Here is a 26,385-nt window from a genome sequence, read left to right as displayed (position 1 = left end):
TAGTACTATTGTTGCAGTACTGGTATACTGCAATAAACATAGTGGAACATACATTACAAACAGTGCATAGTGGAATCTAAATGGATCTGAATGGTGTCTAAATACACTTCAGAGCTTCATTACAGAAGAAAAGCACACACGTTTGTAAAAATCTTTGTGTGTGTGTTGATTTTTTTGTGTGAAATCGCTTCCCATTGTAGTTACTATTAACATGACAGCGATGAGGAAAGCTAAAATTAAAATGCATATAACTGCTATCACAGTTGGTTAACAGTTATCTGGATGAAGTTTGTGACGTGGGTTTCCAAATACAGATCATTAACTTTGACTAAATTATCTTTTTCAGAGAGACTGCAAATCTAAGTCACTGGGTCAGGAAGCAATGAATAGCCTTGCTTCACGCCGTTGCATTACTGTTGCAAACTAATCAGTAAGACCCAGTTAAATATCAACCAGGTTTCTGGTACTGGCTGTGCGTGTTTTTCTAAGAAAATGTCCATGGTGGAAAGATTAAATCTGAGCAAAGTTCACTGTGATGTTAAAAATTCTTCTAGATAAAATAGATAAAGCCTTTTTTTTTTATCAGTGAACAAAGAGGCTACTTTCAGAAGTTGACATTCTTTCCTAAGGACAAAATCTCACCAGATGTGTCTGCTGTGCCTTTTGTGACATGAAGTAAGAAGCACTGAAAACGAGAAACTAATTTGTAAGTTCTTAACCTTCTGGGCTCTTGGCCATTACTGCTCTGTACAGATGTGTCTGATGTTTCATGTTACTGTGTAAAAATGTATAAATTCAAATGATTTTAACAAAAACGTAATCATTTTCTTTTTAACATGAGTTCCTTTGCAATGCTAACACAAAACCTTCTTTAGTTTCTTTAAATGGTGCATTATGTTTAAAGCAGTTCTATATCAGCCTGTCAAAAAATCAATACAGTAAAAAGTGTTGTTGCTGTTGTTTAAACTGTGTTGAATTTCAGTCTTTTTGAAATGCTATATGCTCCGTTTACTATTAACATGACAATGATGAGTAAAATAAATGTATATACAATACAAAGTAAAGGTCTGGAGTCATCTTTCATTTTATTACATTTTATTAAAAAAAAGGCAAATATGTGCAGTGATTTATTGAAAGATGTGTATAGATACATAGAAATACAGTATATATAACACAATCAGAGCTTGTACAAGTCTAATAATCATCGATATTTGGTATAATTACCTTTATTCTTCAACACAGTCTGAAGTCTCTTAGCCAGCTTTCTTATACTTTCTTTAAGTAATACTTCTCTAGGCTTCTTGAAGAGCATTCAAAGCTCTTCTTCAGATGAAAGACATGTGGATGGGAAGGAACCAGTACTTTCTGATCAATGTCATTGCTGGATTTATTAAAGAGGAAAAAGACATACATGATTTAGCCATGAGCCATCATTAGCATAACGTAAAACAAAAAGCAGTGACAATATATGCCTATTGTCACTGGTCCAAACGCCTATTCGAGTCCTCTCATCAAACACTGAATAATCATATATCTTTGTGAGAATAATTTGAGCACACTCCCAATGTCAGTATCACTTAAAGACAATCTTATTAGAAACATAATAAAATTGTGCATTACAAAGTTTTCATTGATTTTAAAAGAATGTATGTAACAATCTCTATGTGAGTTTTCAAGGTTGCTGACGTGACATTGCAAATGCGTGTGTGGTGTGTCGAACCATGTTGGAAAAAGGTCAGGATGAAGTCTATGAACCTTCACTATCATTAACTTTGACAGGATTACCCCGTTGACTCACTCAATCCCTGACACTGGCTCAAGAAGTAATGAACAGCCTAGCTAGTGTACTATTTCCTGTAGCTTCACATTATCACGTCGCTGTGGCGACTAAACAACAAGACTTGGAACCATGTGATAAAAATCCAGGTTGGTCAGGTTTGTAACACATGCACCAAAGCCATACTGCCATGAACTATGTGACTGGATTGTACAATGATTTAATGCACACAATAATGTAGGTTAACAATACAGCTTGTATTTAATGACAGGGATGTGTGGATATCCCCAAATAATATTAAATTTAGCTATAGAATCTATATGGTTACAGATTATATGTGAAGCTAGTGTGTAAGAGGGGCGATAAGGATGTGTGTATTTGAGGGTTTTTTTATGTATATGAGTATTTATTTCATATATTTATAAATCTCTAAGATTTAGTGTGTAATGTGAGGGAGGACAAATATGAATAAGCAACGACAGGATCATAAATCAAATCAAATCAAAATCAAATCACTTTTATTGTCACATCACATGTGCAGGTACATTGGTACAGCACATGTGAGTGAAATTCTTGTGTGCGAGCTTCACAAGCAACAGAGTTGTGCAAAATACAATAATGTAAACAAGAAAAATACAAGAATGGCTACATCTGAAACTAATAAATATATGTACAATATATAATAGTATATGCATTTCTGGATGTGTATACTAAATATTTTTCTACGTGTGTGTGTGTGTGTGTGTGTGTGTGTGTGTGTGTGTGTGTGTGTGTGTGTGTGTGTGTGTGTGTGTGTGTGTGTGTGTGTGTGTGTAAAAGCTCCAAGTCCAAAAATAAAACCGACTATATTTCTGGTTGGCTATCAGTTTATCCAGTGATCTGTGATTATCCTTCAGTGTGACCACAAATAAATCAAATAAATCTGACTCTGCTGAAAGGACCAATATCTTTAATCATGCACAGATAAAACATAGAACACAGATAAGGTGCAATAAAGGAAACTAATGCGCAGCAATTCAGTCTGTAGTTATCTCATAGGTTAACCTGTGTGTGTCTGCTGTCTATACCACAAAGTCTTTTATGGTAGTACCATAACATGCCAGAGTACAAATTCATTCTGAGACAAACCATGATTAACAATAAATAAATAAATAATTTTAAGTACAACATGAGCGACGGAAATCCCTCATTAAATCATAAAACAAAAATGTTCTGAACATTTTTCTACCATGTCTGTTTTCACTTGTACAGCACGTACAAGGAACTTTGTCCTCTTCCTCGACTGACATGTGCTGTGTCAAATCTAGAGTTGTCTTCAAGGTCTCAAAGCAATCAGATCACAAGACAGACAGCAACTATCCTCAGGCAAGTTGGGGAGAGAGGAGCTCAGGAGCTCTCTTGGCTTTCAGAATAAAACTTTGCCTTTATCTCTTTGCTACAAAAAAAAAAGAATATAGGAATACTTAGAAATACCGTCACTACTTGCAGCCACTTGGATCTGATGCAGAAGATTTCATTTGATGCCTGTGCACCATTGTCCACAAGAAGGATTTATTTATCCCAATAGGTATGTACAACTTTATTACTAGCTTTTGATACAGCTGCAGACATAACAAGGTAGTTACTGACAAATGTTTAAAGATTTTCAAAAACACATTATTTTTCCCCCACAATAATTATATTTTATCATGATAATTTTTCAACAATGTCTAAAGTACTGGCAAAGATAAGAAGCATTTTTGTACTTCAGCCATGGCAGAGAGAAGGCGAATGAGTTACAGCGTCCACAGGGAGGTCCTGGATGAAGAAGCAATGGATGAGATGGGACAAAAGTCTGTATCAAAAACATCTCTGCGTGAGAAGGTCAAAAAGTCAGTAAGGTAAAGCACTTTACAGTATATTTAATCAACTGTATATCTCATCCCATTCACAAATGACATTAACCTCCTAGGACCTGGTGTCCACATATGTGGACATCACATTTTGGGTTATTTTGACTAAAATACTCAATTTTGCTCTACATGGGCCTGATATCCACTTACGAGGACATTATACTGCGTCTGTTCTATCAAACTTTTAAACAAATATCCTCATACGTGGCTCTTATTTTTCTTAAAAACAAAAATAAGGTTTAAAAAAATCTGGTAATTCTTTGTTTTTTCATTCATCGGGCCCCAATCAGCCCAAATATCAAAGAGAAATTAAAAATGCATGTCGTGAAAGAGTTCAGGTCTTAGGAGGTTAATACTATAAACAATAAGCGTTCTACTGATGAATGATATCAGCAGACATACTCCAGTTTTACAGTTGATCATAGAAACGATGAGATCAATGAACTGAACAAAAAAAAAGTATATAGACGAGTAACATCAGCATCACCACAGGTATTATGCCAAAAAAAATTATTTCTAAAGACCACAAGCTGGCTGTACACATGCATATATCTGCTGTAAAGTCTTTAACTTCATGTGGCTGTCAGACTGTGTAGAAAGGGCGATGGCTCACTTTTGGGACCAGCCTCAAGTGGCTATCCTAGGAACTGCAATTATAGATTGAATTCATAGCTCTTGATCACATAAACCAAATCAAACTCAAAGAAAAGTGTTAAGTCTTGCTCTATCTAATTATTGCATGCAAAAGCCATATTGAGGTATGAGTCTCACTTCACACTTTTGTTAAAGCGTCTGCACTGGTCTACACTTAGGTTAAGATATTTTAAAGTTTTAAAAAAAAGTTAAAAAAAAGTTAAAAATCTTGATTCTTATGGCCTTAAGAGTTAAAGCTCCCCCACATCAGTCTATTCCACTCCTATTCTCCAAACCGGATCCTTAGGTCAGCAGATAGAGGTCTTCTGGTGATTCGACGTACCCGTCTGAAAACTAAGGGGGATTGCAAACCTTTGCGACAAAATTGTGGAACAGCTTATATCGCTCTATTCTCACCCTTGACTCTGTGGCATACAACATCTGAAAACACATCTTTTCAGACAGGCACTTGGGTAATGTCTCTGTGTTTTGTGTGGTTTTACTTGATTTAGGTGTGCTCATTTTGAATGCCTCTGTAAAGCACGTAGTGGCTGGTTTTCGTCTTACTTATTAATTTTTTCAGTAGTTCAGTAAAAAAGCTGGAGACATCAGAAGTGGTTTGGCATCAACTTCATGATTAATAAAAAAGCTTATCCCTGAAGTATTTTCTTTTAAATATCACTTTCTGCATCTATTTTTACCCTCTGCTGACACAAAACACATCAGGTGTTCTGGCCACCAGATGAAGAGCTGCCTGCTGGGTACTGTTCCTATTTTGTCATGGCTTCCCCGTTACCCCATCAGAGAAAATGCCTTGGGTGACCTGATTTCTGGGATAAGTGTGGGCATCATGCAGCTGCCACAGGGTGAGATGAAAGTTCAAGAGATAGTAGGAGAGCTAGATATAGATATAATGTTCTAATTTGTTTATCATAAACTGCGGTCAAAAATGTTTCTTCTCCATTGTTGAAATAATAAAATGTTTCTTTATTTATTATAAAAAGTGTAGAAAATCCTCTGTTCCTATCACTGCAGGTATGGCCTATGCCTTGCTGGCATCTGTTCCTCCAGTATTTGGCTTGTACTCATCCTTCTACCCAGTCCTTATCTACTTCATCTTTGGCACATCCAAACACATCTCAGTGGGTATGTAATAGTTTATGGTTGGGTGTTCTATTACAGCTTGGTATTAAACTAGTAATAATGTGGCAACAGATAGTTACTACTATTAATTACAAATTAACATACAAGTAAATATCTTGCCTCAATAGTGGTTATATATGAGTAATATTACCTTGAAATGTGTGTATCACAACAGAAAGTGATGGCAATAATACTTATTCATACTTATACAAACGTATGTCTATGAGAGAAAAAGATGAAGAGTAATAGTACTTTGGTATATTAATAATTAAAATATTAATGATGACCTGATATCAATAAAATGGTAACCTTTACACCTTTGAATTTTCATATGCTGACATTAGTAGCAAAGTTGACGAGATGGTGACCCCAAATTAAAAAGGTGATATTAGGTGATTTCTTTTATATTTAACAAATAAAAAGGTGAAATTAATTCCATCGTAAATCCCCAGCATTCTTTAGTGTTTAAAGGTTTAACACTACTCAGCATTATTTTTAATGTTGTGTGATAATTACCTGGAAACGTGTGACAACTACGTTCAACAACCACTATGAAGAGTGCCGTAGTTTTACAAGTTTATTATGTCGGCCAGCTTTAAGGCCAGAAAATGTCTGATTTATATATTTTAAAGTCTAAAGGTTTGCTTACATGCGCATTTGTAGACATATTAGAAAATATTCAGTAAGACGTTCTTGTAGAGACACATCAACACTTGTCTAAAATAAAAGTTTTTGTAATTATATAATATTTGTATATAATATTTATTTCCTAAATCACTAGATGACATTAAAAGACACTTGGAAAAGTTGCCTTTTAAACTGGCTAATCAAAAAGGAAACAACTTGGAAGCGAAGTAACATTAATCAGAACGAATGGAGACTTTATACCCTAGTGATATGATTCCCTCAGAGCAAAGTCCAAATGACTTCATGTTTGTGAAGGACCCATCAGTTTCCAGGCTGAAATAAATCAGTAAAATAAAAAAAAATCTGTAATAATAAAATTATTAATCAGTGGAATAACATGTTGCTCCACTATGTTTTCATAACGCCGCCTAATAGAAATCATTTTCTATCTCTGTTTTTTAGGAACATATGCAGTGATGAGCGTGATGATAGGAGGAGTGACTGAGCGACTGGCCCCAGACTCAAAGTTTATGACATGGGACAATGTGACCAACACCAGTATAATTGACACAGTTGCCCGTGATGACGAAAGGGTCCGAGTGGCTGCAGCTGTCACATTTGTATCTGGGTTATTTCAAGTAAATATTTGAAATCACTCAAAATTTCCACCCTGCATTCGTAAATTTTGGAGCCATAAATGGGCACTTGTCTCACTGAGTTTGGACGTTTCTTTTGAACAAATGGAAATATCTTGTCACCATCAACAGGCAGCTGCTGCTCAAACATTAGTGAATAAAGTAAAATGCTGTGCAAATGCTAATAAGCTTGCATAGCTCTTTGAGGCCCATCTGCCTGACAGCAAATGCTTTTAGACTTCAGTTTCAATACGTTATTGATTACTTCAAAAGAATGAAAAGAAGCTTCTCGCTGCATGAGCCTGCAGGGACTCTGGGAACTTCAGCCTGGAAACTGATGATGTTTTTGAGTCCAACGGCTAAAAGGGTCAATTTAATCTATTTCATTAATTTTAAACACTATCTTTTTGCATTTCTAATAATTTGCACAGCTCCTGTGTCGTGAATGTGAAATGCAAATGAGTGATCTGAGCATTCACTTTTGCAGCTACTGCATGTTAATCTCTGCTGATTCATGTGATGTGTGTGTAGATTCTACTCGGTCTGGTCCAGTTTGGTTTTGTGGTAACCTACTTGTCTGAGCCACTGGTCCGAGGTTATACCACAGGAGCTGCTATCCATGTCATCGTGTCTCAGCTCAAATACACCTTTGGCGTTAACCCTGTGAGACATAATGGACCTTTATCCCTGATATATGTAAGAATTACATTAACTTAACCATTTAGTGCTCTTGCTGGCAATTTTATGTACGTTTTTTTTGAATGTTTTGTATTTTAGATCTATTCAATTATTCACCTATTTTAGCAGTCATTTTCTTGCTCCTGTCTTCCTAGACTGTATTGGAGATATGCTATCTCCTCCCGCAGTCAAACATCGGCACTCTTGTGACCAGTGTTATTACCATACTCGGCCTTATCGCTGCTAAGGAGCTCAATGCATTTTTGGGCAAGAAAATACCCGTTCCTATACCCGTGGAGCTGATTGCTGTAAGTATGCAAGAATACAAACAGTACTGTGCAAAAGTCTTGAGTCACACTTTATATCTTTCTATATTACTTCCAATGAGCCAAACATGTCTTCAACAATAGTTCTCTAGTCTTTCTCAAGGTCAAGGTTTTTTGTTAGTTTTTTTTAAACACTGGCTGTTTTTTCTCTCATTTTCAATCTGGTCTTTGTACCCGACCATTTCACAGAATTGTGTTTTGTTTGTTAACCCATTTAACACCAACCTATGAATCATTGGCCAGTGGTGCACCTATTTGGTACCCTGAAGTACCCCTAAGCAAGGTACCTTCCCTGCCCACTGCTTCACTGAGTGAATGGGTTAAATGCAGAGAGGAATTTCCCCATGGGGATCAATAAAGTATATATGTTATTTATATGGTTGGCTCAACAACAACAAAAATGCATTTTCAATATGTGTCACATACACAAATGTCAGCAAAGAGCTGACAGATGCATCTGACCTCTACTGCTCACTGAAGCCTCATCATTAACAGTCTCAGTGGAAGAGTGGCTGTCAAGAAGCCGATTTATACAAGAACTGGACTAAAAGTCAGCAACTGCAGGTCTTATGAATTAGTAATCCAAATTTGAAAATTCTGTTGTCAAGATGACAACAGCGTCTACAGTCCAGCTGTAAAACACGGGGTGGCTCTCTCATGGTTTGGGGCAGCATTTCAGCCAGTGGTGTTGGTGGTCATAAATTTATGGATTTATGACCACAGAAAAGTACCATCAGAGTTTGATGCACCATGCAATACCACCTGGAAAGCATCTGATTGACAACAACTTCATTTTTCAGCATGGCAATGATTGCAAACACACTCCCAATGTGGGAAAAGCATACATACAAGAGAACAATATCCCAGACCTTGATATTATTGAAGCAGTGTAGCATCATTTTGACTCGAAAGGAATAAAAGGCAGAAACATCCAAAGAAGCCTGGAGAACTATTCCTCAAAACTACTTGAAAATTTCAAAAAAATGAAAATGAATATTAAAATAGCGACCCTCAAGTTTGTAAGAATTGTACTGATTAGATTTTTGTTTGCACCTTACAATAAATCGCTACACTTAATTCTTATTTTCCAAGTAAAATATACAGAAACTGAGTATTGTTCAAGACTTTGTACTGCACCATACAGAATGTGTACCCTGAAAATCACTATTATTTTATTTCCAGATCGTTATAGCTACAGTTATCTCATGGCAATTTTACCTGCAGCAGGAATATGGAGTGGATGTAGTGGGAGTTATTCCCTCAGGGTGAGAAACAAACACACACACACACACACACACACACACACACACACACACACACACACACACACACACACACACACACACACACACACACACACATCTGTCACTTGAAAAGTGACAGTCACTATGAAAAGTAAAGCTTTTCTTCACTCTTGTCTCTTCCTGTATATCAGTCTCCAGCCACCTGTTTTCCCAGACACCTCTGTCTTTGGTCAAGTGATCGGTGATGGCTTTGCTCTGTCTGTGGTTGGCTACGGCATTGCCATCTCTCTGGGACGAATCTTTGCCCTAAAATATGGATACAAGGTTGACAGCAACCAGGTAGGATGATTATAGGTGGACACAAACATGAAGCGATACTTTAGTACACCGACTGTAAATAAAAAGTGTGTTTCATGTTTTAGGAACTAGTTGCTCTGGGTCTGAGTAACTCCATTGGAGGAATTTTTCAGTGTTTTACTGTCAGCTGCTCCATGTCTCGCACTATGGTTCAGGAAAGTGCAGGGGGCAAAACTCAGGTCAGTAGAGACTTCAAAAAACTTTCTCTTGTTTTCTCACCTATCATTCCTAGTATCCATGTTAAAGAATACACCCTAACCAGCAAGCACCAAAAGAGGTTTAAAGCTGGGATATGGAACCTGTTTTTGGTGTGTTTGAAATTAAAAAACAACCCCAGGATAATTATCCAGCATCTTGCAACTCAATTGATCTAAAAAAAACACTCTTGCACCTCCTTTTGGTTCAATGTTCACCTTTTAGAAAATCTAGGCCATGACAGGAGTCTTGTTTACAAACCAAATCAATGAGCAGTATAAAACAGTATGAAAAATGTATAACAGGGAAAAATGTTGTTGTAGATGACTCTCATCTGAAGAAGCCAATATTAGGAGCTCAAATCCCATGTGACGTCAGATGCACTGACTTACTTTTGGTGGATTCTACATGTAGCTCTAAGTGAGAAAAAACAATTTGAAATGATCTTTTAGACAGTTTAATATCTTTTCTAGAGATCAAAATCTCTTACTTGGGAGACCTTTGCCCCACATAAATCAACCCAGAACCAACTATTTTAGCTCCACACATTATACCACAAACTCTGTAATGTATGAATCTGATATTTTGCCCTAAACAAACCACAAAATATCATGAAACTCTGTTCCCTTGCCATAGCCTTCAACTGATTTAGTAAATCCAATAAAGATAGAACGGTTTTCTTTATTTGTCTTCTGTAACATTTGCCGCTTTTCCCATCTTTGTTCTGCTACCTTTGATATTTGAACGCTAATGACGTTTAATGCTTTGCCATATTTAAGCTCTAAAGGGATGCTTCATGAGATCATTGAAAGCATAAACATTCTCATCCCTGCACTTCACTCTGCCTCTAGCGAAAAACAAAGATCACAAAGGTTAAATGCAATGAACCACACATCATAATTAACGTTACTCTGATACAGTGCATGATTAAAAAACACTTAGGGAATTGATTTTTTTTCACATCATCAAACTCCACCTACACAAGTACAAATTTACTGAAAGGCTAAACTGATTTAGTCTGACAACACCATTAATCAGCCATGGGCTATCGAGGAGAGGAGAGGGTTCAATCGATGTGAGTTCGCTTTATAATCATATTCAAACTAATGATCCTGACATCAAGCAACTGTTTCGCCGATCTCACTGCCATTCACTGTGTGCATATTTCCCTGCCTCTTCGCTCCAGGTTGCTGGGGCTCTGTCAGCAGTAGTGATCCTTTTTATCACATTGTGGATTGGATCACTCTTTGAAGATCTGCCCAAGGTAGATGTGTGTGCGTGTGTGTGTGTGTTCCTGTCTAACTATCCTTGTGAGGACCAAAATCTGCATTCTACTATACTTGTGAGAACCAACAGTCACTTGTAAGGACACACTCACCGGTCCTCACAAGTTTGAAGGCCTTTTTGAGGCTCAAAATGTGGTTTTAGTGTCAGGGTTATAATTAGGTTATGGTTAGGTTTAGGGTAAGGGTTAGGCATTCATTTTTAATGGTTAGGGTAAGGGGCTAGGGAAACCATTATGTCAATGAAGGTCCTCACTAAGATAGCTGAACGGGGTTTTGTGTGTGTGTGTGTGTGTGTGTGTGTGTGTGTGTGTGTGTGTGTGTGTGTGTGTGTGTGCGCGCGCGCAATCATAAGCATACGCATGCTAATCTCTTAGCCTTAGGTAAAAAACAACAGCTGAGGTTATGTTGTCAAAATGCACAAACAGGTATTTCTTCTGCCTCAGGCTAAAGTTATCAGCTACTTTTAGAAAATAGTTTTTTTAAGCCCAAACATGGACTGAGCATGATGTAATAACTGCTATTAAACAGTACTTCAGTGAGAGGCTAATGAAACTTGTTTCGACTGTTTCGAGAAACGTTTCCACTTAAACCGTTTCCCTGATTTTGCAGGCGGTCTTGGCTGCCATCATCCATGTCAACCTCCATAGCATGATGAAGCAGTTCTTGGACATCCCTGCTTTGTGGAAAACCAACAGAGTGGATATGGTGAGTGCACTAAAAAGGCCACAAGGAAGTGGTTAATGCAGCAAAGGTATTTTACTGTGTTAACATAGCATATCTTGTACTGCATATACTGCATATCTTCCTTACCTGCTGACTTTTAGATTAAGTACTATCCTGCTTCACAGTGCCATTTTATAGAAATGATTTGGAATACAAACTACCTGGATGAGCAACTCCATATAAGAAATAATCCTGGCTTCATATGTTTCAACTAATTTCCTTGGAATTAGCTAAAAAAACAACAACAAAAAAAAAAGTGTTAAGCAAATAATGCCCATAAAATTAATGACAGTTTTCTGCCAACATGTGTACATGTACAACATGTGACCTGCTAATAACAATCATATGTTTGCTTCCTCACAATAGTCCCCCATTCGCTGTGGAACGTTTATGTACAGTGGGGCAAAAAAGTATTTAGTCAGCCACCGATTGTGCAAGTTCCCCCACTTAAAATGATGACAGAGGTCAGTAATTTGCACCAGAGGTACACTTCAACTGTGAGAGACAGAATGTGAAAAAAAATCCATGAATTCACATGGTAGGATTTGTAAAGAATTTATTCGTAAATTAGGGTGGAAAATAAGTATTTGGTCACCTCAAACAAGGAAAATCTCTGGCTCTCACAGACCTGTAACGTCTTCTGCAAGAAGCTTTTCTGTTCCCCCACTCGTTACCTGTATGAATGGCACCTGTTTGAACTCATCATCTGTATAAAAGACACCTGTCCACAGCCTCAAACAGTCAGACTCCAAACTCCGCCATGGCCAAGACCAAAGAGCTTTCGAAGGACACCAGGAAAAGTATTGTAGACCTGCACCAGACTGGGAAGAGTGAATCTACAATAGGCAAGCAGCTTGGTGTGAAAAAATCAACTGTGGGAGCAATCATCAGAAAATGGAAGACATACAAGACCACTGATAATCTCCCTCGATCTGGGGCTCCACGCAAGATCTCATCCCGTGGGGTCAAAATGATCATGAGAACGGTGAGCAAAGATCCCAGAACCACACGGGGGGACCTGGTGAATGACCTGCAGAGAGCTGGGACCAAAGTAACAAAGGTCACCATCAGTAACACACTACAACGGCAGGGAATCAAATCCCGCAGTGCCAGACGTGTTCCGCTGCTGAAGCCAGTGCATGTCCAGGCCCGTCTGAAGTTTGCCAGAGAGCACATGGATGATACAGCAGAGGATTGGGAGAATGTCATGTGGTCAGATGAAACCAAAGTAGAACTTTTTGGTATAAACTCAACTCGTCGTGTTTGGAGGAAGAAGAATACTGAGTTGCATCCCAAGAACACCATACCTACTGTGAAGCATGGGGGTGGAAACATCATGCTATGGGGCTGTTTTTCTGCCAAGGGGACAGGACAAGTGATCCGTGTTAAGGACAGAATGAATGGGGCCATGTATCGTGAGATTTTGAGCCAAAACCTCCTTCAATCAGTGAGAACTTTGAAGATGAAACGAGGCTGGGTCTTCCAACATGACAATGATCCAAAACACACCGCCCGGGCAACAAAGGAGTGGCTCCGTAAGAAGCATTTGAAAGTCCTGGAGTGGCCTAGCCAGTCTCCAGACCTCAACCCCATAGAAAATCTGTGGCGGGAGTTGAAAGTCCGTGTTGCTCGGCGACAGCCCCAAAACATCACTGCTCTCGAGAAGATCTGCATGGAGGAATGGGCCAAAATACCAGCTACTGTGTGTGCAAACCTGGTAAAGACCTATAGTAAACGTTTGACCTCTGTTATTGCCAACAAAGGTTATGTTACAAAGTATTGAGTTGTATTTTTGTTATTGACCAAATACTTATTTTCCACCCTGATTTACGAATAAATTCTTTACAAATCCTACCATGTGGATTCATGGATTTTTTTTTCCACATTCTGTCTCTCACAGTTGAAGTGTACCTCTGGTGCAAATTACTGACCTCTGTCATCATTTTAGGTGGGGGAACTTGCACAATCGGTGGCTGACTAAATACTTTTTTGCCCCACTGTAGGTCTTTGCAAGTATGCAGGCAGACAGGCTTGTGTGAAATAAAAACCAACAGCGCAGAGCCCAGTGGCATTGACACAGGTAGAATGGCCAATGATAGAAAAGTGGACTTGAACAAGAAAGATAGCGACATTTCACCACAGGGAGGAAAATGCAGAAAAAACTTCAATGACTTTTTATTTCAAATTACAATGTAATTATATTTACAAATACTGTATATTGTATGTATGTGTTTTAATACTATGCAATACTATATAAGTATAATCTACTAATACTTAAAGGTAGGCACGCTAGAATGAGATGGTACCAAGTCAGGTTATTACAGGATATAGAAAAATAATTATACTATAAGTAAATTAAAGTACAGTGTAAGTAATTTTTAAAATTGTGCAATTTCATTGTAAATTTGCAGAAATACTAATTATATTTCCCCATCTCACATCCAACCAATGCTGTGATGGTGATGTGTGTGATAGAGTTTCTTTTATTCCACTGGCCCTTTACTTTGCCAATATAAATGTCACAGTGACTGTTCTCCCTTACCAATTTACTAGAAAAAATAATAACTGTCAAAATTTTCAGACCTATGTCACCTCATAATGATAGAGACAAGTCTTAATTTTTTTCCTACAATCCCTGTTCAGACATAACTTTTAAAAGGACTGTAAAGGAAAGAAGTGTCTCCTTTACTGTGAAATACTCAAGATTTAGAGGTTTAGCCTCTTCATAATATGATCCGGGTCCTCCAAAGTAATGTGCACGTACAGTGTAAAATGGGGAAGTATTGTTGTTTTTCAGTAAAATTATCAAGAAATTAAACAGTACCTAAAATTAATTATGCAGTACCATGATTAATTGTAGTATAAATAATTTCAAATACTTATACAAAGTACTAGAAGTAATCATTTTTATTTATTTAATTACATTTATTATTTAAATATAATTTTAAAAAATACAATAAATATAATTTTTTAATAATCGGTCATTTAATTTCAAATAAAATTGAAACATTGAAATTTCATTTAACTTTAAGCGAATGACGTCTTTGGTCTGGGGCCATATTATAAAGTGTTTCTGGCAATGTTGCCCTCTTTTTTTCATGCTATCAAATCTATTCTGGGCTTCACAGGTAGGGGGCGTTAAAGAGACCGAGACTAACGTCTTTCAAATATAATAGAGGCAGGGAAACAATGTACAGTATGCGACAAATGAGGCACTTTTTTTTTTATTACAGCAGAACACAGGCGTAAGCTATTCCTTATGCTCTCTGTTTCTCTTTGCAGCTGGTCTGGGTGGCCACCTTCATCCTCACCTTGCTGTTAAACCCTGACATAGGACTGGCTGCATCCATTGGTTTCTCCTTGCTTACTGTCATCTTCAGGACACAGCTGTAGGCACACTTTGCGTTGGGTTATATATATATTCACAATTAATTATGTTTTTTCACAACCATGTGGTCTGTCCTGACCCATGTGTTCATGTCAGCATGTCAGCACAACTTCACTACAAGTACGCAAACAAGACATGTGCACCAAAAGAAAACAATAGCTGCTTTTTTTGTTACTGGTTTGGTCCTCCGCTTGCCAAACAGCCATACACAGCACTATCTTATATACACTTCCCTCTGTAAACATGGCCTGCATGTATATATATATATATATATATATATATATATATATATATATATATATATATATATATATATATAGGGAAGTGTCCAGTTGAACATTGAAACTCACTACAATTCAAACTGATTAATGGCCTATTAATGGATTAAAGCATTAGAAATGATTAATTAAGGTTTTCTGTGTGTGACTATTTCAGACCTAAATATTCCATACTAGGGCAGGTCCCTGAAACTGACATTTACAAGCCACTGGACGAATACCATCAGGTACAGAACTGCTTTTTTTTTTTTTTGCTTTTTAAATCAACTGAAAATGGAATGGAAAATGAGCACTGGTACAGAAATGAACAGCATGTTTTTAGTGTAGTTACTCTTATATCATACTGATACTATATAAAATGTCTTCTTTTATTATTATTTCAAAATTTCAGTTTAGCAAGTCCCAGCAGTCGGCCATGAAATACGTTTTCAAATCACATTACATCTCTGTACTTTAAATAGTGTTGTATTATCAAGTTTTAAATATAATTTTTCAAAAGTGAATTACTTAATAAGTGTTGTTTTTATTCTGTCAGAATTTTACTTGGTTTGGTCATTGATGAGGAAAGCATGGATATGTAACAGATGAAATAATGATGAAACAATGAACTTTTTTCTCACAACATTTTAGTTTTTGTAGTTCCACAAAGACAGTTTAACAAAAACTACAAATTCCTCATTGGCTGGGATGTAAATTTAAGATGCTTCCTGTTTTTTAGTTAATTAATTACCATTACCATTGGTAGCTTATGCCCAGTGGATGGTGATCAGGGGTGGAGGCCCAGTTTACAATGAGGTATGCTGCAGTTATAGGGGCATCACAAACAGCCTTCCTAGGAAGCTCTACGCCGGGGTACTGGAGACAAGATTTCATCCATTAGTCGAACCTTGGATGCAGGACATTTGGTACTCATACAATAATAGTGAGAGGTTGGCCTGAATTACCACGAACAAATCAGACCATTTCCTGGTGGAGCTGGACTCCATTCACGATAGAGGGTAGAACATCCAACGGTGTTGGATGTTGTACCAGTCTGTTTTGGTTAAGCGGACTATTTAAAACAAGCTACATTCACACCTTCACCTATGGCGACAACCTCTGGGTAGTGACCAAAAGAATGAGATCACTGATCCAAGCCATGGAAATTAGCTTTCTTAGACATGGAAATGAGGTTTTGCGACATTTAGGGGAATTTCTTAACTAAAATGAGCCAGTTGAGATGGTTTAGGCATCTGACCAGGATGCCTTCAGGACATATGATAAAGTGAGGTGTTTTAGGCAAGCTTCAGGACCCAGAACACACTGGAGAGAATTCACTGGCATGGATGGATGGATGGATGGATGGATAGATTGATATTAGATAAATTGCTATGAAATTATGAACAAAAATCCATATATCTGATTGGTCAGGTGTAACTTTTACTTCATACTAAAGCCATAATGGAATGTTTTGATTGATTAGCCTGTTTAATCCATTCGATTTTAGGTGAGGCAAGTGCCAGGGATTTTGATCTTCCGTTCCTCTGCCACCCTCTACTTTGCCAATGCTGAGATGTACCAGGAAACCTTGAACTCAAAGGTGAGAACACAGATATCCTAAATCAAAGCTTCAAACCAAATCTTAATCCTAAAAAAAGTTTTTTTTACAAAGTGACAAGAAAATGTCTTTTAAAAACATCATTACTCTTAAATTCTCACAAAGTGCACAAATTAACTTATGTGGGTGCATTCACCCCCACCAAGACCATAAAGCCAAAAACAAAACACAGTATCAGTTTACAAAGCACAGCATGACATACTAAAAGCTCAGATTTACATGAATACACAGAAACAGCACACCACAGCTACACACACACGGAGAAAAAGAAGCAGCCAAACACATCATGTCGCCGTTTCCGTGCAATTAACTCCTCTTTTAAAAACATGATTTCTGACACACTAATAGCCAACCAGACTTGTCACCAATTCACACATCACAACTGTGACAGACATTGTTCGCAATGTCATTCTCTTCTCTCATTTTTTTCCCTGCTCAGCTTTTGTTTAAAACACCCCATCCCACTCGCTCCTACGCTTTCTTCCTGCCCCTCCTCTTCTGTCACGCCGCTTTGGGGTCAGTGGGAAGACAGACAGAGGGAAGTTGGAAATAGGATGACAAAAGATGCGGAGAGGGAAGGCACAGACACTGAATAAGAGAAGGAGATAATGGAAATGTTTCATTCATTAAAATGTCAGCATGTCAAAGTCAAAGGGTTGCTTTCATGCACAAATAAGCTCTTGCTGAGCAGTCTGGCAGAGGCTGCAGGTTTGTTTGCAAGGTGAGACAGACTCAGGTGCTTTTGTGACACCAGTTCTGACGCGTTCTCGAGAAATGTACGATTACTCCCTGCGTGTCCTCACCGGCACTAACGAAGCTCATGAGCCATGCTGTTACAGGATTGTTACTGCTCCAACTAGTGATGTCATTCAGCACAAAGTTCCACACAGAAAAGCCCCAGCAATCAAGCCCAGGACCTTGTTGCTGTAGGCTAACAGTCCTAACCACTGGACACTACACTGCCAACAACGGGAAAGAAATAGCCAAAGTATGTCCTTATATACTTTTTACTCACTTTTACTCTTGATGTTAGAACTATAATTAGGGCCAGGCTTGTAACATGAATGTTACAATTGACTGTAAAAATAAGTCATATATAGCAAAGACCAAGCCTCATAAAAATGCAGTGCATGACACTAAGGTACACACTAAGTTACATTCTTTGCCATGCATTCGAATTACAATTTGCTAGAAATATAAAGGATCATAATTTAAATGAAAAATAAAGTTGGATCAGGCATGCCCAATTTTGTCTTTTTCTCCACAACAAGTTCTTTTTTTTTTTTTTTGCCTGTCCCGTTTGGCTCCTCAGGCGTCAGAATTGTTGTCTGAAGGCCAACAAAGATACCCAACAGATTTACTTTATTAGGTGGATCATCACGGCCTTGCCATATTGGTCCATTTGATCGACCTTTGTTGTTGTTATTTATTTTGTTTTATTTTATTTTCAGTTGTTACATATGGGACAGACATGGCTGGGGGATAGAAAAGGGAGAAAGAAAGATGAAGGAAAAGAAAAACAGAGGGGAAGAGGGACACTGAGAAAGGGCACTCAAAAAGAAAAAAAAAAACTCCCAGACCACCTGTTGAGAGAAAAACAGACAAAACAAGCAAAAATAAAGAGAGCAACATAATAAACACAACACCATCGCATTAATCTAGCTAAGTGTAAATAACAGTAAATACTAAATATTGAAAGTAGTTGTGCAGCACGCAGGACCGACGGCGCACCATGTGCTTTGTGGTAGCAGCCAAGAAAGGTGTTGTTTGTGTGTGTGAACAGTGAACACCTGTGTGCACACTTGTGTGGATGAGCGCGCTTCTTTTAGTCAAAGAACTTGACTTACAACAAGTAAGTCAAGTAAAAGAAAGAAATCCATTACCATTCCTAATAATCAGTCATTGTATTGTAACAGTGACTCCTTTCATTCAAGCTGCTGTCCACCACACCTTGCTTGGTTGTTTTTTGTGGTTAGATTATGTTGGTGCTAAACAGAAACTGGACTGACTGAACTGGCCAAACTGGCTGAGAATCCCTGCACAAAAGTTTAAGCACCCAACATAATGCATCACCTAAAGGTGAATGGTAATTTGTCTCTTCTTGTGTTAGCCCTGTGACACGCTGACTCACTTTCTAGGGTGTACCCCGTCTCTGATAACTGGAGACAAATGACTGGATGATTCCAAAGTCATATGAAGTAAAAGATTTTTGTGTAGCATGTTCTCCTAGTCCTGTCTTTTCTGGGAAATGTTAGTTTCCCATTATTAAAACACCAACCAAACACTTTAAGTTTACAGCTTAACAAAAGGTTTTAGTTTTTTTTTTTATCAGACAGGGTAACTAGCAGTGGTATTAAGTAACTGATCTGACTGTTCTTTGTTTTGTTTTGTAGTCTGGCTTTGACATTACAAAGCTCCTGTCAGCAAAGAAAAAACTGGAAGCCAAAAAGCAGAGACACGAGAAAAAAGAAGCCAAGAGACTCAAAAAAGAGCTCAAGAAGAATGGGGTGGACGTGGTAAGGACAAACTAAGAGATGACAGATTTAGAGGACTTTATTTCACATTCGAATGCAAGAGCTTTCTTCCACAAATACCTGTTTCAGCATTCCAGACCCTATAGCTTCGATTGTGGTCGTCTTAAATGTCACTGATTAATATCTACCCAGAACAGGGAGCTAAACATGGAGGAGCAGAACCATGTGTCTGTCATTGAAGTAGATGCTGAGCGGGACCCCTCACTCCCAAGAGCCATTGTTCTCGACCTTGGCCCTGTCAACTTCCTGGACACCGTGGGGGTCAAGACACTACGAAGTGTAAGGACAGATCAGTCACATTTACATGCATATATACAAAAAGAGCAAAATGTAACATCTTTTTCAAATGCTTAAAAAAACTGAAGACAACTGCAAACTGCAAAAATCAATCCCTCTGTCCCTTTTGTTATAATTTAGCTCTCAGGTGGTAAATTTCTATGAATCGAATCATGAGAATAATGAGATCATTCGCAGTTTGTCCCTCACTCTGTGCTTTTTTGTGTGTTTCAGATTCGGAGAGACTACGGAGAAATTGGAGTGGAGGTGTTTCTTGCTGGTTGCCAAAGTAAGTCCAGTTACTTTCAACACTCTCACTGGAAATAAATGCAATACACTTTATTATGACTTTATAAGGATTTGGTAGATATAATTTTCTTTGTGCAGTTTTCTAAGAACCCATTTGTCTTTTTGCCTTGTAGTGATCTAAAAACACCTTCTGAAAACCATTAAGGTGGAACAGAAATACTCCCAAATAATATTACTTTTTACTCTTACTCTTCTTATGTCTTTTTACTTTTACACATGCAGTCCTGATCTACTCGGCCACATGCAATCTGAAGCGTTCAATGACAGTAGATGTATGTAATTAGCCCTATTCATGGCAAGCTAACACATATTTTTAAAATTACATCTGGTCTAACTAATGTGTTTTAAAGCCTTTACGCTCAGCTTTTATTTTTTGACATAATAGCCTCCTAATTTAGGCCTTACTTGAAGTATGTGGACAAAACACATTTCTCTGGAACCCGGCTGTGTGGAGGTGGGGGATCTTATTTCACAGGATCAGCGCCTGCACTTAGTACAGGCTCGGGACTTAGCAGTTAGACAAAACCAAAAAGGACACAAGACAAAAACAGAAAGTGTTAAAGTGAACTTTGAACTTTAGAAAACAACTAAGGAAAAGCAAGGAAAAGAATTACACAGGACAGGAAGCAAAGGGCAAATGGCTGGATGGCTCTAAGGACCAAAACAAATTCTGTTTTTCCTCGCTTTTTCTAGAACATTTCAGTTTAACTGAGAAAGAAATGACATGGAAGTGTTTGTATGACAGCCTTAATAAGAGCTGTTTGAGTTCTTGGAAATACCAAGGAAAGGCGCTTCGTTTATTACTTCCTCTAGCAGATGACACATTGCTCCATCCTCTATGAAAGGGAAGAAATGATTTCATTTCATAATTCACAGCAATAACAATCCAGCCATTCATAAAAACAATTAACTAACCTGATTAAGTGGCATAGATCATGTAAATGTAGGTTTACCACCCAATGGTGAATTTATATAAACTCTCCAAATTAAGATAATGGGCTATATTACCTGATAAAATTACATTTAAAATGTATTTAAAAGCTTGCATTTGTAATGTCCATTTCTGTATTTCCAGAATTTGGGATGATCATGAACATAATGAGAAATAGGGTGGCTGTAATTTATTAAGCAGAGCGTTGGTGATTCAATCCCTGGCTGCTCCACTCTTCATCCCAAATATCCTCGGGCAAGATAATCCCAAGTTGCTCTTCAATGCATCTATTGGAGTATGAATGTGTGTGAAAGTTAGATGGAAAACACTTAAGCATAAAAAAAACCCTAGTGTAACTGGGTGAATGAGTATAAAGTGCTTTGAGCGCTAAAGTTCTGCAGAATGACGCTGTATAAGAACCAGTCCATATATGTCTGAGCCTTTGTGATAAAAGGTGAACACAGAGAATTTTACTTCAGATATAGAAATCCTAGACAAAGAGGATAATAGATCACATCTAGCAGAACTAAAAAAGAAAAGAAAAAAGAAGAAGATTTATTTCATTTTGTGGGGTATATTTTCCTGTTTCTTTCAAATTAAAGGCCTCATAATTGCAAAATTACTGATGTGATGAGGAAAGACAAGTCTGACTGTGAAACTGCATGCTTATTGACTAATGACTCCTGACTGACAGGTCGTAAGCCCATGAGGTTTCTTACCACAGACATTCGTCTGTCCTGAAACATGCTAGCCTATGACCAAGATTTAATGTAACCACGATTTTATTTTTGATTCGCTGTGATCCAAAAAGTGCAACTAAGCCCACAAACTCGACAGGAAATTGTTCCCAAAGGTTCCATCAGAAAGCCATTTTTCCATTGACCTCTATACGACCAGTCTTTTTACGACAACAGCTATCGCCATCTGGTGGGCTTCAGACAGAATGCAGCTTTTAGGCGCTTCCACAGTGACTTCGTTTTTCTGACCTGGAAGCTACCACCATGTTTGATCCTGTCTATGATTCGAATGTTTCCTATGAAAACAATGAACAAATGCAAGAATTAAAAATAGTAGAGTATATTACATTTTAAATACAGCAAGTCCCATGAGGAATACAGTCTCAGTCACTGAAAGACGGACAAAGTATACATGAACACGCATAAATAAAGAAAGGAAGACACAAGCAGGAAGGCGCGGAAGGAGGGGGGTAGTGAACTCTAGGAAAGAGCACAATGAAAGCCAAAGAAAATTGTGGAGCTCATAACAAGTTTATTGTTAGTTAATATTTACACAGGTAGGAATTTTATACAAGAGCAGCCCTTCCTGTTTCTCTGTTCTCTCCTTTTCACATTTAAGACCTTGTTTCTTTTTCTGCTCTCCATGCTCCACTCTGTGCCTCCATCTCTTGTTTCTATTCTATTGCTTTTCTTCCTACACCGACATGCTCAATTACCCATTTCATCTTCCTCCAGCTTTCTTCGCACGTCTCTTTTTGTGTCTTCATCTCTGCCTCTCTCTGTGTCTGTCTAGGCGGTGTGGTGGATAACCTGCAGACCGCAGGTTTCTTTAATGACAAAGTAACAAAGTCTTGTCTCTTCACCACCGTCCACGACGCCGTTCTGTACTGTCAGTCTGCCATAGCACAGAGCCAAAGCATGGAATATAAGGTATGAGCACTCAAGCATGCACATCATGGCACATGATGGAGGATGTCAAAATGCACTTTGATGTTATATAAAGTGATGAAGAATGCAAAGAATCAATCCTTTGCACTTAAACCTCCAAAGCAGGAAACTTTCTTTGATATTTATTTGTTGCAAGTCATTAAGCTGCACAGCATTGTTGCTTTCTCAAACACCCAACCTCTAATTTGATGTTTGTGGGTGGCTAAATTTGCAGGAAGCTGGTGTTACTATGTTTCTTCCTATGAGTTATATGGGCATACTCTCAAATCTGTCCATTAAATAAGAAGTTGAAGGAGCCGGAAGGTGCTTATTATAGCGTGCTTTGAACAGTGGGAGCGGTTATATCTATGTTTGCATGCTTTGTTTTCTTGTAATGTTTAACTTTAAAGACTTTGTTTCCATCTTGCTGTAATCACCATGTGGAAAATGTGAAGCCACATTCCTGATTACCTTACTTCATTGCTAATTATATTAGGGGAGTGATTGAGTTCACTTGCAGTCAGTGGTGTGGAAATTATTCATTAAGCTAATCTTTATAGACAATAATTAAAATGTTTTTTCGGGATTGGTTCATTGATCCTTAATATGTCCAAGTAGTGTGACCTGCACCTCAAATTGACTGCACAACCTGAGGCAGATGGGTGTTGGAAAAACAAGGCAAACATTTTCTTTATTTTGAAATTTTTTGAGTATCTACATGTATTTTTATGTGGTTTAACTCAAAGTTCAATTTAAAACACCAGAATTTTTCACCTCATGTATACATTTAAGTATCAGAAATGCTTCACACACCCACCACACACCATCAGTCTCTATCTGAAGGCAAATTATATTCTGCCTACACTAGGCCAGTGTGTGTGCACGCACGCGTGTGCATACGTGTGTGTACGTCTGTGAGCTAATCTCATTTATTCACCTGTGCTTCCATGCATGTCCGCAAATTGTTCGGCGTGTATGCTTTTGTTTCTGCCTGGTCTGCCTCGGTATTTAATTGTTTACGTGTCTTAATGTTTCTGTTCCTGTAGAAAGACAAAGGAACAAAGACTATTCAGGGTGTAAAATACAATTAACAGAAGCAAAGCCCTTTCACAGAAGAAGTGGGAAGCTCACACAAAAACGCTCACATATAGCTGTCTAATTTTCCACTGCTATTAGCTTAACCTAGCATTGTGAATTATATTGATGGGCTGATGAATGCTAACATCAGCAGCTTTCCCTAATGTTGTTCCTTATTGTGATCCTAACTGGGATAGCTGATCAAGTACACACAAACATGCTGTTTTGTGTTTGCTTTTTGTGATGTAAAAGTCGACCGTTGGTCTCACACACACAAAAAGCAAACACAAAACAAAATCACACATAGTCATGTGCATGCAGAATTCCCTTTGAATCCACATAAACAGCCTATACTATATACTGATACCAGTATGGATCCATACTGTGGGTTTACGTGCAGATGAGAGGTTTTTGGAAGGTGATAATATAGGAAGCATCTCCCACACTACATGGACAAATGCACATAACAAACTGCTTTGCCATGAAAACCTGTGTAAAGAGGCTCCCTGTGCAGACTTGGTGCTGGTGTTAATGCCAGAGGAGGCTTCGAGATCTGCAGTTATTGAGTCAGAAGAGTGTTGGAGACTTTTACTCACTATGTGATTCAGCACTCTGCTACCCTGTCGTATAAGTTTACATTGTCTGCCACTTTGTGGCTGGGTTGTGACAGCTAAATGCTTCCCCTTTTCGACAACAACACCACTTACAGCCGGTCATTGAATATCTAGACCCATGTCTTGCAACAGTGGCAAACTGTTACTATGTGCAATTTCAGTAGGAGCTTTAGGAGAACCCAGTCTTTCACAAATGTTTGTGACAGACTGCATGGCTAGGGTTTGGCAATGGGACTAAAAACACCTGAATTCAAAAAGGGATAACATGGTGAATCTCCAGTTCACTTAATTTGAAATCTATCATGTTACTCTCTCTAAGGTAAACTTTAACTGAAAAAATTAATATAACAATATTGTGGAGCTTCTTCTATATTTGATCACTCCTGTTTTATTTCACAGGAGACTGCTGCAACACATTTTTGAGTCCACGGAGGAAACAATATGATATTATAAAGAAGTGACAGACACTCTGTCTGTTGGAGGAGTTATCCATGGAGCTTCAGAACTGAATCTACCTTCTGTCTCAAACACAGACATTTACACACAGTACAACAAACACAGTACACATCATGTGTATGCATATGCACAGCTATCTGTTATATGTGTACGATTATATGGCTATAAGAGTTTGTATGTAATAGAAGTCACTGTAATAAGCTTCACTTTTCTGATCAATATTATATGCAATTTTTTTAAACCTTTAAGTGCATTAGATTAATTTAATTTCACATTATCTGTAAAAGTATACTATCCTTCCAGTATGTGTGCATCCATATAGGTAATGGTCTGCATATTATATGGTGCTCTGTGTATAGACGTATAGACTCTAATCAATCAATCAGTCAATCAAATAATATGTATAGATTGTTTTTCTCCAGTGTAATTTTTAGACGAACCTTGCGTGTGTTTTTTAGTTTTGTTTGTGTTGTGTTAGTGTTTTGTTTAGTTTTTTACTGTTAATCATTACATAAATGCTTGCCATGATAGATTATTTATGAAGGCAGTGTTCTTGCTCTTACATGGAAAAATAAATATTATTTTAAGATACTTTTTGTCTGTCGCTTTTGTTTGTTTCCCTTCTGAACAGAGGCAGTATTAATTACATTTTTTTTCTCCAAGGAAGACGTTTCATTCTGTGTCACAACAACAGGAAATCTCTCGACGCTTTTGAAACAGTCTGGGCAGATGACGCAGTTGTGGATGTAGGATATTCTGTTCTCTCTGAACTGGGACTGGCTGCCTGATGGCTGCTTAAATATAAACAGACACCATTCATCATATTTTGACTCTTTAACGTTAGGCATGGTCAAAAGAAAGGCATGTGACTGAATAGATTCCAGCTGTCTTCACTCTTAGATCTGCCTATGTCTGCTGTTGGTCACGGGTGTGCATACATGTCTGCACGAAGTGAGTGAAGAATAAAAACATTTATATCCAGTGTTTCACCCAAAAAAGATGTGCCTCTGCTGTTAAGCAAAACCGGGTATAATGAGTCATTGTTTATTGCAATAGGAAAACAGTGAATCATATTTAGCTGTAACAAAACAGTCCATTTTCCCATAAAGGTTTCCATTAAAATGCCCTTTTTGTTCTTTGGCATAAAAACAAACCTCCTATTTTCTGTGTGTTTACTTTCAGAGTTCAAAAAACATACAGCCTGTACATATTAAATAAGTAACAGCATGGTTCTTACACTTAGAGCATGTTTTGGTTAGCAGCCATGTAAAAAACAGCAATGATTTGAAGTCCTCTCGGGTTAAAGATTTGCACCATGACATTTCTACATAACTGTAACAAGGTAAGAAGTTAAACCACTAGAAGTCAGGTTTGATATCGTCAGATGTATATATGCTGGGTGAGGATGAATCTTGGCCTAAACCAACTACTATTACCATGTGGGTGGTGATAAGTTCTGAAACCAGGATCTTTTTCCAACATTAAATCTGCACTAATCCGTATTTTAAATAAATAAGAGCTGCCATGATTGTGTGCAGTGTTACAGTGGTCACTATAAATGTCAGCCCCACAGAGAGGTGGTTAGAAACACAAGTGATTGTTAATATTACTCTTTGTCAACAGAATATGCAAACACCTACTTAAAGTGTCCAAGCAGAACTTTCTGGTAATATTCTGTTTTGTTTCTTTCATATTCTTCCTTACCTTTAATGAGTAAAAGGAATTTGTGACACATTCACTACTGC

General features: G+C 37.8%; 1 protein-coding gene across 2 annotated transcripts; it reads left to right on the top strand.

The window, feature by feature from the left end:
* Window positions 1-3,117: 3,117 nt before the first annotated feature.
* slc26a6.2 (solute carrier family 26 member 6, tandem duplicate 2) lies at window positions 3,118-25,231 on the top strand. 2 transcript variants are annotated; one of them, XM_085259629.1, is made up of 20 exons: window positions 3,118-3,344; window positions 3,528-3,648; window positions 5,029-5,168; window positions 5,338-5,448; window positions 6,535-6,710; window positions 7,239-7,403; window positions 7,541-7,693; window positions 8,894-8,976; window positions 9,147-9,294; window positions 9,378-9,491; window positions 10,694-10,771; window positions 11,403-11,498; window positions 14,799-14,905; window positions 15,340-15,409; window positions 16,669-16,761; window positions 19,173-19,295; window positions 19,446-19,592; window positions 19,824-19,878; window positions 22,360-22,496; window positions 24,584-25,231. In XM_085259629.1, exons 2-20 carry the CDS (start codon window positions 3,530-3,532, stop codon window positions 24,605-24,607), a joined length of 2,139 nt encoding a protein of 712 aa, XP_085115755.1. In that variant the 5' UTR covers window positions 3,118-3,344; window positions 3,528-3,529; the 3' UTR covers window positions 24,608-25,231. The 2 variants fall into 2 exon arrangements, with proteins under 2 accessions (XP_085115755.1, XP_085115753.1); XM_085259627.1 differs by having other exon boundaries at window positions 3,528-3,657.
* The last annotated feature ends 1,154 nt before the right edge of the window (window positions 25,232-26,385 follow it).

This window comes from Mchenga conophoros, linkage group LG20 (assembly GCF_057382185.1).
Source record: "Mchenga conophoros isolate Kocher_MC1m ecotype Shallow Benthic linkage group LG20, M_conophoros_male_GT1.1, whole genome shotgun sequence".
NCBI lineage: Eukaryota > Metazoa > Chordata > Actinopteri > Cichliformes > Cichlidae > Mchenga > Mchenga conophoros.
This window is presented reverse-complemented; position numbering and strand designations above follow the sequence as displayed.

Bases quoted from the DNA above. Each gene is read 5' to 3' on its own strand.
- slc26a6.2 (XM_085259627.1), top strand. From the start codon at position 3,530: ATGGCAGAGAGAAGGCGAATGAGTTACAGCGTCCACAGGGAGGTCCTG. The intron at 3,658-5,028 runs GTAAAGCACTTT...AAAACACATCAG, and splicing joins AAGGTCAAAAAGTCAGTAAG to GTGTTCTGGCCACCAGATGA. The intron at 22,497-24,583 runs GTATGAGCACTC...TTTATTTCACAG, and splicing joins GCCAAAGCATGGAATATAAG to GAGACTGCTGCAACACATTT.